General features: G+C 41.0%; 1 protein-coding gene across 5 annotated transcripts in view; it reads right to left on the minus strand.

Annotated features, from left to right (window-relative positions):
- PPHLN1 (periphilin 1) overlaps window positions 1-16,236 on the minus strand; it is a 59,781-nt gene extending 43,545 nt beyond the window's left edge. For 2 of the 5 annotated variants that reach the window (XM_056508068.1, XM_056508052.1), the window contains exons 1-4: window positions 11,288-11,336; window positions 10,131-10,222; window positions 6,737-6,907; window positions 6,322-6,377 (exon numbers count right to left, since the gene is read on the minus strand). In XM_056508068.1, coding sequence (XP_056364043.1) covers window positions 6,322-6,377; window positions 6,737-6,907; window positions 10,131-10,222; window position 11,288 — 320 coding nt within the window. In that variant the 5' untranslated portion in view covers window positions 11,289-11,336. Of the gene's footprint in view, window positions 1-6,321; window positions 6,378-6,727; window positions 6,908-10,130; window positions 10,223-11,287; window positions 11,337-16,128 lie in introns of those variants that run through there. The other 3 variants (XM_056508061.1, XM_056508043.1, XM_056508077.1) reach the window with 2 other exon arrangements.
- Window positions 16,237-16,243: the final 7 nt, after the last annotated feature.

Consider the following 16,243-nt stretch of genomic DNA (forward strand, 5'->3'; position numbering starts at 1 on the left):
CAGCTTTGGATCAAAAGCAAGTCAAATAAACATGACGGCAGTTGAGGATTGACATGATGAGAACTGGAGTTTGTTTTTTTCACCAAATTTGGTGTGTTTGTTTTGTCAAATAAAGTAAGTTTTTTCAAAGAAATACAAGTCAATTTACTGCCTGGCCATTCCCTATTCAACAACAATTTTTAAGAATATAAAAATGTTCTTTGCAAAGTTTATAAATAACTCTCTTTTTCTTTTTTCAATGCCTCAGAGTCACAGCAGAGAAGCTGTATTTAAGTGTAACTGAGACATTTAGAAGGACCAAAGTATAAGAAATACCATACACACAGAATCAGACTGAAATACCCATTGCAATTAAGCATTCCAAAACAAGCCTACCCAATTTTCTCTTAGGGCTATTAGAGATGTTAAACCCAAGATTTAGAACTGTTCCACATTTCATGTAACAGGCCAGCTCTATTGTATGAGACTGTTTATTTACAGCTCAGCAGAAAAAAAAAAAAAAATCAGGTACAAGGAAGTCCTGCTAATTTGATAGTGTAAACTCCTTTCTCTCATCCTGAGATGGAAACTGCATAATCAATTAGAATTCTGCAAGACCCTCTAAAAGGAACAAAACTGTGAGCAAGCCATTTCTGAAAGCAAACTTGTTTTTTAGCATTGGATAGATAACTTTTGAAAAGAAAATAAACAGCTTTCAATAAACATCACAGTCAATTGTTATGCAAAGAAAAATATTTAAATAATCATCTCTCAGTAACTAAAACTAGCTGCCACTAAAAGCAACATTCACCTTACAATTTAGCCACACAATTAGCTAAAATGTGTAAAAATACCCCAGTTGAAAATAAGAGCAATTTCTTTATTCTCCCAATACCTTTTCATTATAGGATGGAGGCAAAAAAAATTTACAGTTGAAACCCTGTCTACTAATCTTTTCTTTTGCTGCCATTATCAAGTGACTAACATTTCAGAAGTGCAGTAACAGCAGTTTTGCTTTGAATGAGTTTCCAGGATAATTCTAGATATATGCACACAGGGCCCATACACAGCAGAAATTCAGTTTGACATAAAATTCCTTGTAAAAAAAACAGGCAGTGTTCACATAGATAGCTGGGTTCCAAGTTAAATAGAAAAGATTCATCACTGCAATAAAATCAGACTTGTCCAAACTTAAACTTTTTTACCTTCAGTTGACCTGCAACAGTGGACATTTCTGAATCTTTCTTAATTATACTGTCTTCATTACAGGGCATTTTTAAAATGCTGTGTGGTATTTGCATGAGGAGATTTGAGTTCTTAAAATCCACTCTAAATAAAAATTTATAGACCCAGAACCCCAAGTGCTGGCAATCAAATATATTTAACTATTTAACTTTGACTGAGTAATGACAGTCAAATTATGGAACATAAATCCCAGTTTGCAAATAAATTGATTGTCCCAAGCACAAAAGAACTACAGCCAACAGAGCAGAAAACAGTTCTTAAAGAAAGCACAGCAACTACTGAATCAGTAAGACTCCTGCATAAAGCATGAACTGAAGTAATTAAATATTTAGTGTAAACCAGAAACAAGTTGTACATTACCTATTATCTCATTCCAAAAGGTTCTAATTTTCCCCCTCCACCCTCCAAAATATCATAAGCCAAGATAAACTAATTTAGCTAGCAGCTTAACACAATGGGTTTTCTGAGCAAAAGTTTTCAACAGACAAGTCCTTGCCTGGAGTTGTAGACAGGTATAACGAATCTACCACAATGATCTATTATAAGGAAACTGTAATTTTGTATATGAATAAACAAGATACTCTACTCAGCCATGTGAATACCTGAGAGGTTCAATGTTCTGGCAGAGATTCTATTTATTTATTAAAAGAAAAAGGTAAGTGCTAATCAGTATGATTACAGCTCTGCTTATCAATCTCTGTCAAAAGCAAGACCATTTTCTTTGGGTGACTGCCATATTTATTTCCCCCCCCCACATTTTTTAATAAAGAATGAGGTTCTTGTATGGTGTCCCTCAAGAGCTGTCAAATATCGTAATGAAACAGCAGACTTATGTACATTTATAGCACCATATCATAAATCCCTTTGGCTGAGTTTATCTTCTATAAGAAAGACACAGATCAGTTTACATTACAAGAAAGTTTAGTTCCAAAGCCTAAAGGCCTCCCACAATATAATACACTACTTTAAAATATCATATTATTTAAACACATTCACTATTTCATTAATTAAAGAATACATACAGGGAGGAGGAAAAAACCCCAAGAAACAACTGTCCCCTGTAATTCAAAGGTGATTGCATAGTGACAGTGTAAAGATAACTGCCTTGGCCTACACATCCAGACTCTCAATTAAATGCTGCTTTATTGAGAGAAGAGTCAGTGACCCTTAATTTCCATCTGTAGACTCCCTCATCAAAGGTTTTCATTTAAAATAACCATTCTTACCAATGAAGAATTTTCTTCCCACTGTACAATCTCCAGACCACAACTCAACAACATCCTGACACCACTTTGTGTCTTACAAGGGGTTAATCACTAAATGGAAGGATAGTTCAAGCAGAGATTAAAAAGCCAAGATTGCTGAGCTTCTATCCCCCACTTTGCAATGGCCTTCAGTAAATACATTTTCACTGTGAAGGTGCATGCATTTAGAAAAATTGAGATATATTATGCTTAATCACTCTAAAGAGGTAATTGCAAATTTAATGTTCAGAAAACCACATGAATTTTTCAGAGGAAAGACAATAAGCCATCGATTTAAAATACTTCCAAAACAAAAAACTGACTGATGAACCTCAGTTGTTCACAGACCTGTTTACAATTAAGATTCTATATTCTATCAGACACTTTTCTCTCATTTGCAGCATCAAAATTAATTCAGCATTTCCATTTATTACGAAGTATTTCCTAAGCACTCCAGGAAATATGCAGATTGGTTTTTGATGAATAAATGCATTAGTATTAAAGATTGAACTACTAAGACTACTGCCTAGTTTCACTTAGAGCATGGAAGAAAAACCCAACACACAATAAACAAAACAACACACATAGTAGCAACAGGTGTCCTCCACTAACAAAGGAAAAATTATACATACAACTGAAGAGGGGATTAAAAAATGTCCTATGCAAGCCACTTCTCAGGAGTGTACTTTTTACTTATTCTACAAATATGGCAATCCTTATTTTACAGAAATCTGGGCCTCAGATAATTCTAAGGATCAAATTTAATGCATGTGTAGCTGGGATTTACAAGTGCGTCATTTTGTAATTTCTCTTTGAAGATGAGTCTTACCCATCTTAACTTGCCAAGTTTCATATATTTCACATCTTGTGAACTCAGTTTGGTTGGTTAAAAAAAAAAAAAAAAAAAAAAAAAAAAGAATGAAGTAATGCTCTGTGCACTCAAAAGGATTAAAATCTGGCATGACTAAAGTGAACAGCAGCTAACAATCTTCCAAAGCATTTCACACTGAAAAGTTCATCTGACCTTATAAAAATTAACATGGATGCAAAACCCATTGCTATGAGGCCCATAGGGAAGTATTGCAAAACTAAAATCCTTCAACACATAACAGCATAGTTCCCTGCAACTTTTTAAAAAAATCTGACCTGCATGAGTGCTTTGCATAGATGAGCCTAACATATTGCTGAAACACTAACACAGCTCCAGAAATTATCAACACCAGTATATCACAAATATACAAGGTCACATCTTTATTGATCTCTACTCCTTTGAATTGCTAAGTCTCACAATTCTCATAGCATCAGCAACCAAGACATTAATGTGTGCAGAAAATTTCCTCCAAATTAGGATGTACAATTCTTTATATGTGCCAATTACACTTGAAACGAAAGGCACTTCAAATCAAGCTAAAACAAAATTCACATCGGTTGCTAGAGTTGAGAATTCCTTAGGTGACAACAGGAGAGAAAGAGCTGGGAACTCATTTTGAAATCTATGCCCTGCACATCCTCTGAATTACTTTATTTTTACATATAAAATATGTATCTTCACCTTAAAAAAGTCATGGCCAGGATGACAGCTGTTCACTACACATAGTATAAAAAAGGGCTAACAACTCTCAAAAAGCATGTGGAAAGAATAGTAATGCTCCACTCAGTGCTAGACATGATAGTGTCTGCCATGTAAGTGACAGCTGCTTGGAAACTGGAGCATAACCCTATAAGGAGGAAGGCAAGAAAAAAAAGACAGTAAGCTGAGTGCTAGGACCTCTGCAATCCTCTTGACACTCATGGAGAACTGCTGCTGGTCATTAGACACATCACAGCTAAAGCCACAGCTCTACAAATGCTAAGCAAGCATGTCCTATTTTTAAGAAAAAGGCAAGAAGCTATAAATAACCCCAACAAAATACCACCAAAATAACAATAGGAAAAAAATACAAAAAGTCCCTAACTGCTGGTTTCTTCAACGGCAAAGTTGAAGAGAATTACAGAATGACAGAACAAGAGGAGTTGGAAGAGACCCACAAGGATCACTGAAGTCCAACTTCTGGCCCTGCACAGGACATCCCCAAGAGTCACACTAGGGTGCCCAAGAGCATTGTCCAAACACTTCGAGCACTCTGTCAGGCTGGTGCTGTGACCACTTCTCTGGGGAGCCTCTACCAATGCCCAGCCACCCTCTGGGTGAAGAACCTTTTCCTGATATCCAACCTAAACCTCCCCTGACACAACTTCAGGCCATTCCCTCAGGTGCTGTCGCTGGTCACCAGAGAGAGGGATCAGTGCCTGTCCCTCCTCTTCCTCTCATGAGGAAGTTGCAGACTGCAATGAGGTCTCCACTTCTCTAGGCTGAACAGACCAAGGGACCTCTGCTGCTCCACATAAGGCTTCTCCTCAAGGCTCTTCACCATCTTTGTTGCCCTTCTTTGGACACTTTATAAGAGATTAATATTTTTCTCATATTGTGGTACCCAAAACTGTAGACAGGACTCACTTAAGGATATTTGATACTGCAGATAAGCTGCATTTTACTTCAGGTGAATCTCAAGTAATGTTTTTCAGCACTCCACATCAAGATAGGGGGAAGCAAAGAGCAAGAGATCAGAAAGTACTTTTTGACAGCTATGTTTTCAAAAACCAGAACAGGAAAATGTGAATGATGAACACTCAAAAGGAAATGCTAACATCGTACTTACAGCTAACAACTTCTTACAGCACATTTTTAGCTGCTAACTGTGATTTCAAAAATAGTCAAGAAAGTCATTACTTCTGTCAATAAATGAGCTATTTTTTTTAAGAATTTATAGACACTGTACTAACTATGAAAACCCATCAACCATACAAGTCTCCTGACTGTCTAGCTTCTAGCTATACTTTAGCCATGTTCCATGCATTGAAAAAAAAAAAAAAAAAAAAAATCCTTCTGGTTAAAATAATCTTAAATCTCCACCTATTTCCTCAAAGAAAAATACTATATGTACTCCAGAGAACTGACCTAAAATAACTTTAAGCATATCTAAAGAGAAGGCATTTTTACATGAAAAATCTTTTTAATATCATGTTTTGTGGTGCAAACGTCTTTGAAATAGAAAGTAATTAGCATCCTCACCACAGGAGACAACATATACCATGAAATGTACTTTGATTTCCTCCTTGAGATCCACTACATTGCTCAATAGTGGGCAATATGCAAAAAATCATAAAAGTTTATTACAAACATGGAACAGTACAAATACTTAGCAGTCTGATCACAAGACTTTCCTTTCAAGATTATTTAATATATTTCTATAAAGAATCAGTAGGATTTCATTCAATTGCAAATATACTTGAACCGCAGATCTTTATGAAGTTCTTCTATAACATTATTGCAGTTGTGTAACAGTTATATAGTCTGAAGTATGTTATGAATACTCAGATGGGAATATCATATACTATGCAACACACTTATAAAGTCTTCAACAAAATGAGCTGACTCTTTAACCTTGCATTTTGAAAGGAAGAAATCAGGATGCATTTAAGACAATCTTTTTGACCACTGGGTGCCACTCTTGTTCCGCGTAGATTAAACTGCCTGACACTAACTCAGTTTTCTCAGCCTCTTTGGTTTTTTTCCTCAGCTTTAAACAACTCTGGTTCTTCTAAATTGAGAGGAAAATTTGGAAAAACTGCCCTGTCTGAGCTTTTTCTGACCTCTTGCACTAAACCCCATTTTTCCACTATTGTCTTTTACTTCAACAGATATCCTTTCCCTGTTATTTCACTGGTCTGCTCTACCAGCTGTTTTGCTGACCAAGTAAAATGCCCTAAATAATCATAGCCTATGCATTGCACTACTAGAATCCAAAAATACCTGTATTCAGATCTTGCAGGATGATCATCCCTTGCCCATCTGTATCCTGATTCATCCTGCAAAACATACATGCATAATGACTGCATGACATGTACCTCAGTGCCAGATGTCAAGTACAGTTAGCTGCCAAATGGTAATTAAGTAATGCATTTAATGAGCTTAAAAAATATTAACCCCTGCAGCAAGCATCTTCTCAATTTATTCACTGTATTCCTTTAATTTTTATTTTCTTCCCCGTCAATATTGACGAGAACAACTTTGCAATGCCATACAAAACACAAAAACTACAGAAGTTTCAAAAAGCTAGGTTGCAGGGGGCAACAATAATGTCCTTTCCAGTATTGCAATTACCTAGTACTCACCCTTAATGGGAAAATAAACATCACAAACATGTGAGAAGAATCACCTTACGTACACCTCGGTGTGGAGGGCCAGTCCTTCGGTCATGGCCAAAGCCTCGACCCTCGTCATAGTCTCTGTACTCAGCGTGACCATAATCGTCATAGCGACTGTAATGCCCGTCCCCAGGTCGCTCAAGCAGTGGTGGCTTCTTGGGCACAATGTTTACTATTCTGTGGTAATCACCCTAAGCCACAAAACAAACAGAATCATATTGCTTTTAACAGTTCAAAATCTGCAATGAATAAACAAAAGTAGAATCAAGTTATTTCTAAATGACTTAAAAGAACAAATTGCTCAGGGAAACAGCAAACATTAAAAATCATGCCAGTTTGACAGTGAATAACTTAGTAAATCTAACTGGACATAGTCAATCCTTAGGCATTATAAGTTTAATTATTGAGTGAAAATTTCAAACATGGTTTAATTGTCTTTGCAAAGTTTATAAGCAGTAGAATTAGCTACTTTCTGTGCACAGGTTAACTACTTGTATTTCTCAGATTTTTACATAATCTTTAGAATGCAACAAAGAAAGTTACAACTGTAATGTCTATAAATAAAAGTCCATTTGAAAACACTAACAATTTTCCTTATGTTCATAATATCCTCCACACTGCAGAGACTGTAGTTAGGATAGACCATGCTTCATAATCTGAATAGATAAGCACCCACTGAATATAATGCAGCAGATGATCTGAAGATTCGAGTGACAGAATTTTATACCCTTGGGGTTTTTTTTAGTGCAAATTTCAGATAGCTTTTTTCTAGAACACAAAATTATTTCCTTCAAATAACATGTCGTACACCATTTGTCAACTAAAGAAATTCTTTGTTCATTAAGTACAAATTGCATCGCTGCAAAAGATACAGATTAAATTTTACTAGAACTAAGTTTCATAAGTCAACTGTAGATAAAAAGCAAATGAAAACATGAATGAAAGACTCGGTATTTTAAATCTTCTTCCTTTAGCAAAACATTTTTTCATGGGCCTTAAATAAAAGCTACAAATGCAGAGACTTGAATTATCATGTGCAATTTGGTGGGGAGGAAGATACTCCAGTTATTTTTTTAACAGTAAGAAGACACAGTTTAATGCACTGATAGTTGCATTCACAAACTGCTAAATACTGTCATAAAAAAAAAAACAAACAAACAAACAAAAAAACACACAAAACAAAAAAACGAAAAAAAATTAGTTCTGATTTCAGAGACCACCCAACAAACAGACTAGAGGGTAACCCAAAGCCAGGCTACAGCCATACAGGTGCAAAGTGGAGACTACATACACAGTCACAACACTCGATCTACTCTTACCTCACCAAACATTCTCCACAAGTAATTATTTTTTTTTTTTAGTTTGGTGTCTAACAAAGATGTGCTGTGCAGCTAAAATAAAACTGCTCCATGCTTTAACCTCACCCAGAAAACCCCACCACATAACTATAATGACACACAGAAGAACAGTTACATGAAAGCTCCATGAGTATCCTACTTGCACAACTGTGTCAAGTGCTTGCAATTTTATGTTCCTTACCAGTATCTGTGTTTCTACTGCAATCTGTACTTGGTATACAATTAGCACCCTGTTTAGATGAGGACACATCTCTTGCTCTCTTCAAAAAAGATACTTTATTCTGTATTATTGGCACATCTCATTTCCAACACACTAACCTATCAGCAAACACTAAGCATATTAATAGATCAAACAAATTAATTCCATTTCACTTGTCTAAATTAATTCCATTTCACTTGTCTAAGCAAAATTAAGTCAGACTTCTACATGTGGACACAAATACAATGGCACAGGCTCACAAGGACAGAAAGTAACTTCCAATTATTTTGAATCTGCAGAGCTATATGAGAAGGAACTCCATATCCATCTTTCAGTATGGCAGAGAGACACCATATCCTGGTTTGTCCAGATACTGGGGGTGTTGTTTTGGTACAGATGGATAATAATTGTGATGAGTGTACTCTGCTACTCCCCTCAACCCCAGTTCCAAACACACATAGTATAAAGCTAGCATCGAACTATCCAATTAATTCTTGCATCAAAATGTGTGCATCACATTTTTTAGATTGTAAATTTTCATAATGCCTAATCACACACTGCTCCCTGGAGAGCCTCAAGGACTAGAGGAATTTAGAAACGTCAATGATACAATGGTTAAATTAAATTGGCAATGTGTTAGTCAAACAACTGAAAAAAAAAAAATCTGAAAATACATTCTTCCTTTCCTCTTGTCCAATCTTGATACACATTTTGGACAAGGAGGTAGCTAAACACCCTGTGAATATCAATCTGATTTCCAGCTTGCTAAAGATGCAGAAATGTTACTGTTGCCTGTAAAGAGAGTTTAAAATGTCACAAAGCAGCCAAAGGCTAACAAACTACTCAATAGAGAAGCCTACGTAACTAGTTACCAAGTTACTACCATTGGTGAGCTTCCAAAGAGACAAACTGAAAATGTAACAGAGGGAAAACAGAAGACAGACTAAATCATCCAGGCTCTTATGTCAATCTTTCCTATAAGTAAAAGAAAAGTGAGATAAGAGGCACTGGTACCTCAAATGTCATTTTGCCAAAAGCACATTACACAGGATGTAAATAGAAATATCAAGAAGTATTCTTAAAATTCTATTTACGGTGTAGTACCTCTAAAGACAAAGCTACAACCTGTTTCATTTCTTTGTTAGAGACTTCAGACAAGGGAGAAAAAAAAATTACCCAACTCTGTGGAACAGAGAATTCCTAAAAGCATTCTGAAGTTATCCTATAGGACAGCAAGCACAGCTTCTGCATTTGCTTTTACAAGAATAATACACATAACACACCACAGAAGACTCAGTATCTACAAAGTAGATTTCTGTTGACTCTCTTCAGGGCCCAAAGCACAACTTTAGCAAAGACGTACTTTTAACATTTGTTAAAAACATCTTCTCCTATACTTTAACCATTATAAAAAAAACCAAAAAACTGTGCTGGTGACAAGAACGATCAGGAAGAAGTCCCTTTACCACCTCAAGTTACTTAAAAGAAATATTAACGTAAAAAGACTATGGAAAAATATAACAAAGTATGGCCTTTTGCTCCCCAGAAGTCATCAAAAATCCTGTGTTTAATTACATCAAAAAAATCAGTTTACCAAAATACAAATGTTCTAAAACACTTCCATTAGATTTGAAAATTGAAAAAAGAAGCTAAGACTTAATTCTGTAGGCAGCCTATTACTTCTGTGCAGATGCATATGCCAGACAGCTGACTTAAAAGAAATGGGAAAAAAAAGAACTTGGGGTATACTAGGAACTTACACAGGTACATAAATCCAGCCCCTATGGTACAGGTCATTGCATAAAGGTATAGTATAATGTGATAATGCTACAGATACAATGCTTACTATCCACTTACATCACCATGAATCCTTGGAGGGAGGCGTTCTCGTGGAACTCTTCCATAGTCATACCGCCCTTCAGACCACATCTCATCTCTTCGATACGCCACTAAAGACAGTAATAATACAACTAGTGAAAAACAGATTCATTATGAATAGACAAAAGGACAGTGAGCAGAAAAACAAAGGTTCCAGGATTTCTCCCAGTATTATGCATTATGCACAAGCCCCATACATACACTTTTTATTATTAGCCCTTTAAAATAGGTCTTTCTAGTTATGGAAAGCATGTAATATACTTGGAGCAAAAGTAACTCACAGTATGGGCAAGAACACAGAACTGGAAATTAGTTCAGCAAAATCAGTAAAACTACAGGACTCAGAGATACAAATAACAGCTCTGTTGAAATACATACATATTGCAAATACTAGATGTACATACAAACACATATAAAAACATCTTACTGCAGTTTTAATACTGTTCAGACAAAAATATTGGAACTTTAAAAAAAGTATTTCAACATCTATTTATTAGATTACATAATTTCTACTATTTAATAAAATATAATAACTTTAAATTATTTCATCAACTTGACCATCTGGAAAGAGATCAAAATACAGCACATTGTTTCTTACTATAAAGTCCCACATTTTGATTATACAGATAGAATACATTCTTCCCATGCAGGTACTTCCTGTTTTAAATTGGGAGCCAGCAGAACAAAAAAATACCTCTTCCCAGAGGAAAGTGACTTTCAAAGCAGTTAGTCATTAAAGACAGGTGGAAATAAACCATCACCCTAAGAGATTCTAGTCATGCTGTGCTAGACAACACAGACTTGAGGAGTTCAAACCTTCCTCTTGATTATAAAGGCGACAATTATCTACTAGATAACACTGAAAGTAGATATGCAACTGCTAGAATTATGTTTTTCAAACTTTCCCTTCACAATAGTAGCTCTAGCTGTTAAAAACAACCAAGGCAGAAAAGTAACAGCAAGTCATATTCAGGAGAAATATGTAACTTTATCTACTTGCACAAAACAAAAACAAAAACAGACTTAGGAGGCTATATAAAATTATTGATTAATACAGATGTTAAGAATCAACATAACAAAAGAGTTTATTAATTGTAAACAGATATACACTTTTGCAAAATATAACACATACTTACTTTTCTGTCAGTTTCAGTAAATCTACTTCTGATGATCCATTCACTTACCTACAAAAAAAAAGAAACTGGGATAAGCGAAAAATACAAATATATTCACTTTAAGTGCATTTTTTTCTGTTAAGTAAACCAGACAGGTACAATCTAAATGTTTTAAACACTAGTACCCTGTGATCTATCGTAAAGAAAAATAAAATTCAGTTGCATGTAATGAAAGGTTAATGAAAAGCTTGATTTAACAAAGGCTTTTCTTTTGGCAAAAGAGAGTGAATAAAGAAGCTCTTTCTTCAACTACAAGACACATCTATGTTCAGAAATTTTGACCCTAGCATTAGTTCAAATTAAACAGGTTATCATCTTAAAATGCAGTCCCGTTTTATAACAGACTTGACCTTAAGTTTGTTCTACGATCAAGACATAGAATTAGTCTGATGCAGTTACAGGCTATAAATCAAAAGCTGACTAAACCAACCAGCTGATCCTAGTTTTGGTAAGAACAAAAGCAAAGAGGATCCACTTATCTCATTTTATCTTCTTTTTCTGCCAGAGCTAGGATTAAAAGCTCGAGACAGTATTTCTTGTTCAGACTCAGATGTTTATTAATTCTTATCTATGTTACAGTCTCACAGACTGAGAGTCCTACAGCACTTCAGGCTAACAAGCTAAAAATGGAGACTTATCTCTCTCTCTACAAGGCCTTTTAAGGCCAAATGTCCAATTAAGAACAAACACCTAAATTATTTTTACTTTTAACCCAATAATCAACCATCCCTGGCCTGCAATGTGGATTTTTCTATCCAATTAAACAAGATCACCCAGACCCAGGAAGAAGAAGGTGAAGAAGGATAAAACCTCCACCTGGCTTTCTAGATATTGCTATATTCTAAAACCTTAAATTCTAAATTTTCCACCATGGGACATTACACACTCCTATTCAAACAACACATCCACAATCCCAGTTCCATCATTCAATTTTGGAAGCCTTCCCCACGGCCTCAGTCAAAAGCAGTGTTTTCTTGGAGGTCAGTACCTGTCAGCACAGAAAGTCTAAAATTCCCCATTTCCAGGCTTCCAACACCACTGGTCCTCCCCTTTCCAGTAAGCTCAATGTAAGAGTTACTAATTCTGAAACCATTGCTCATGCTGCTGCACTGGATGATCAGGTGCATCATCAGAAGCACCTTCCTGGCACTTTCACAGTAAATGCCTCAACTTTTCTTTATTTTGTACTTCACTGACTTTTTCTAGAGCCTTAAAACTGCACACCAGGGCAATATGTGCATGAAGAGCTCTTAGGCCAGTCCCATGCCCTCCTTCCCACATTACCAGGAGAATGCTCTATCTGCTCTTACACTGTCCCCACCATCCTCTTTTCTTTGTGCCCAGAACAGTACTTGAACATTTCTGTGTTTTCATGTACCAGCAGGGACAGAATTAGCTATGGCAAGACAAAACCATTATGCTGAAAAGGCATCACATGCTCTGCCTTAAAACATTTCACTGCTGGTCCTTCATGCCCAGCCCTTGCCCCAGGGTGGACCATTCCTTCCGTCTATACTTGCCCACAGCACCCACTCCCTCCCCTGCTCATCCACAGCCCACCCATCTCTCACACAAACAGATTTGGATACTTGATGGCACCCCTCAGCTTCTTAGACAAATAGCAAAATACCAGAAGTTGAATTCAGATGAGGTTTTCAAGTGGGCTGCTTTTTTTCTATTTTGACAAATACAGTAGTGACCCTGGCCCTTTTGCCTGCAGAAGTTATTGAAACTATTAGCTGAACACAACGTTCAAAATGCAGCACATCTCAGATAAGTGCTACTGAAGCTAAGCACAAACTTACACCTCATGCTGCTTTGTCAGTAAAACCAGCTCCAACACCCTAACACACATCACTGGCAGCAGGCATCAACACTTACATACAAGGAGCAAGGATTAAAACCAGTATTTTGACAAAAACAAAAACACAAGCTAGAAAAAGGTAGGGATGCTGCACCATCACAAAACTCAACAGACTGACAAAAAATACACTCTGTCTTTGTATCCTTTAAGTCACAGATACCCCAGATAAAGAATTGATAGACTATCCTTGAAAACTCAAATGGATGGGAAAGAGCCTACTTCAGGAGTATGAGTGAGAATAAAGAACCATGAAGAGTAGACTCGAGATGCTTAAATATTAGTAAGGACTTAAGATATTACAGCACACCCTATCATTAAACTAATCACACAGATTTATTCTGAAAGACTTATTCTAGTACTTACTAGGAAACCAGCTGAATGACACACTCATGTCTTATTTATCCTTCTAGAAATACAGATACTGATCCTGCACACACATCACTGAAAGTGTTTACAATGGGATTTATATAGCCTCCAAACATTCATTATGAATTATTGCTTAAAATTACTCTCGGATGTATGTGCAAGCAGGATGATCCTTCCCTTCAAAACAAATACACAAATTAAGCTGAGAATCAAAGTCTTCCGTCCCATATAGGTTTTAAAGAGGCTTACAAGCCATCTCGGGTGCTAAGCCAGCAGCCGCCTGCCCCGTCCTTCCCACCGCCCCTGTCCCATCACACAATCCATCCCAACACGCGTGCAGCCCGGCTGTTCCCATCCCATCACACAATCCATCCCAACACGCGGGCAGCCCGGCTGTTCCCGTCCCATCACACAATCCACCCCAACCCGCGGGCAGCCCGGCTGTTCCCGTCCCATCACACAATTCACCCCAGCCCGCGGGCAGCCCGGCTGCCCCCGTCCCATCACACAATCCACCCCAACCCGCGGGCAGTCCGGCTGTTCCCGTCCCATCACACAATCCACCCCAGCCCGCGGGCAGCCCGGCTGTTCCCGTCCCATCACACAATTCACCCCAGCCCGCGGGCAGCCAGGCTGTTCCCGTCCCATCACACAATTCACCCCAACCCGCGGGCAGCCCGGCTGTTCCCGTCCCATCACACAATCCACCCCAACCCGCGGGCAGTCCGGCTGTTCCCGTCCCATCACCAGCCCGGCTGTTCCCGTCCCATCACACAATCCATCCCAACACGCGGGCAGCCCGGCTGCCCCTGTCCCATCACACAATCCACCCCAACCCGCGGGCAGCCCGGCTGTTCCCGTCCCATCACACAATCCACCCCAACCCGCGGGCAGCCCGGCTGTTCCCATCCCATCACACAATCCATCCCAACACGCGTGCAGCCCGGCTGTTCCCATCCCATCACACAATCCATCCCAACACGCGGGCAGCCCGGCTGTTCCCGTCCCATCACACAATCCACCCCAACCCGCGGGCAGCCCGGCTGTTCCCGTCCCATCACACAATTCACCCCAGCCCGCGGGCAGCCCGGCTGCCCCCGTCCCATCACACAATCCACCCCAACCCGCGGGCAGTCCGGCTGTTCCCGTCCCATCACACAATCCACCCCAGCCCGCGGGCAGCCCGGCTGTTCCCGTCCCATCACACAATTCACCCCAGCCCGCGGGCAGCCAGGCTGTTCCCGTCCCATCACACAATTCACCCCAACCCGCGGGCAGCCCGGCTGTTCCCGTCCCATCACACAATCCACCCCAACCCGCGGGCAGTCCGGCTGTTCCCGTCCCATCACACAATCCACCCCAACACGCGGGCAGCCCGGCTGTTCCCGTCCCATCACACAATCCATCCCAACACGCGGGCAGCCCGGCTGCCCCTGTCCCATCACACAATCCACCCCAACCCGCGGGCAGCCCGGCTGTTCCCGTCCCATCACACAATCCACCCCAACCCGCGGGCAGCCCGGCTGTTCCCATCCCATCACACAATCCATCCCAACACGCGTGCAGCCCGGCTGTTCCCATCCCATCACACAATCCATCCCAACACGCGGGCAGCCCGGCTGTTCCCGTCCCATCACACAATCCACCCCAACCCGCGGGCAGCCCGGCTGTTCCCGTCCCATCACACAATTCACCCCAGCCCGCGGGCAGCCCGGCTGCCCCCGTCCCATCACACAATCCACCCCAACCCGCGGGCAGTCCGGCTGTTCCCGTCCCATCACACAATCCACCCCAGCCCGCGGGCAGCCCGGCTGTTCCCGTCCCATCACACAATTCACCCCAGCCCGCGGGCAGCCAGGCTGTTCCCGTCCCATCACACAATTCACCCCAACCCGCGGGCAGCCCGGCTGTTCCCGTCCCATCACACAATCCACCCCAACCCGCGGGCAGTCCGGCTGTTCCCGTCCCATCACACAATCCACCCCAACACGCGGGCAGCCCGGCTGTTCCCGTCCCATCACACAATCCACCCCAACCCGCGGGCAGCCCGGCTGTTCCCGTCCCATCACACAATCCACCCCAACCCGCGGGCAGCCCGGCTGTTCCCGTCCCATCACACAATCCACCCCAACCCGCGGGCAGCCCGGCTGTTCCCGTCCCATCACACAATCCACCCCAACACGCGGGCAGCCCGGCTGTTCCCGTCCCATCACACAATCCACCCCAACCCGCGGGCAGTCCGGCTGTTCCCGTCCCATCACACAATCCACCCCAACACGCGGGCAGTCCGGCTGTTCCCATCCCATCACACAATCCACCCCAACCCGCGGGCAGCCCGGCTGTTCCCGTCCCATCACACAATCCACCCCAACACGCGGGCAGCCCGGCTCCACAGAGCCGTCCCAGGACGGACGCTCCGCGACCCCCAAGCACGTGCTCGCAGAGGGGGCAGGAGGGAGGCCCCGCAAGGAGCCGAGCGCGCCCCACCGCAGCCGCGGGCCGGAGGATGGGCTCCGGCCGCGCTGGTTCCGCGGAGGAAGGCGGCCAGCCCCGGCCCGGCCCCGGCGCTCACCCGCTCCCGCGGCACAGCAGCTCCGCGGCCGCCCCGCACTCCGCCGCTTCCGGCGCGCCCGAGCCGTCGGCGGAAACTCCCGCCCTCCGCGGCGGGGCCGCCGCACATTGGCCGC

This window comes from Oenanthe melanoleuca, chromosome 1A (assembly GCF_029582105.1).
Source record: "Oenanthe melanoleuca isolate GR-GAL-2019-014 chromosome 1A, OMel1.0, whole genome shotgun sequence".
NCBI classification, from domain to species: Eukaryota; Metazoa; Chordata; class Aves; order Passeriformes; family Muscicapidae; genus Oenanthe; species Oenanthe melanoleuca.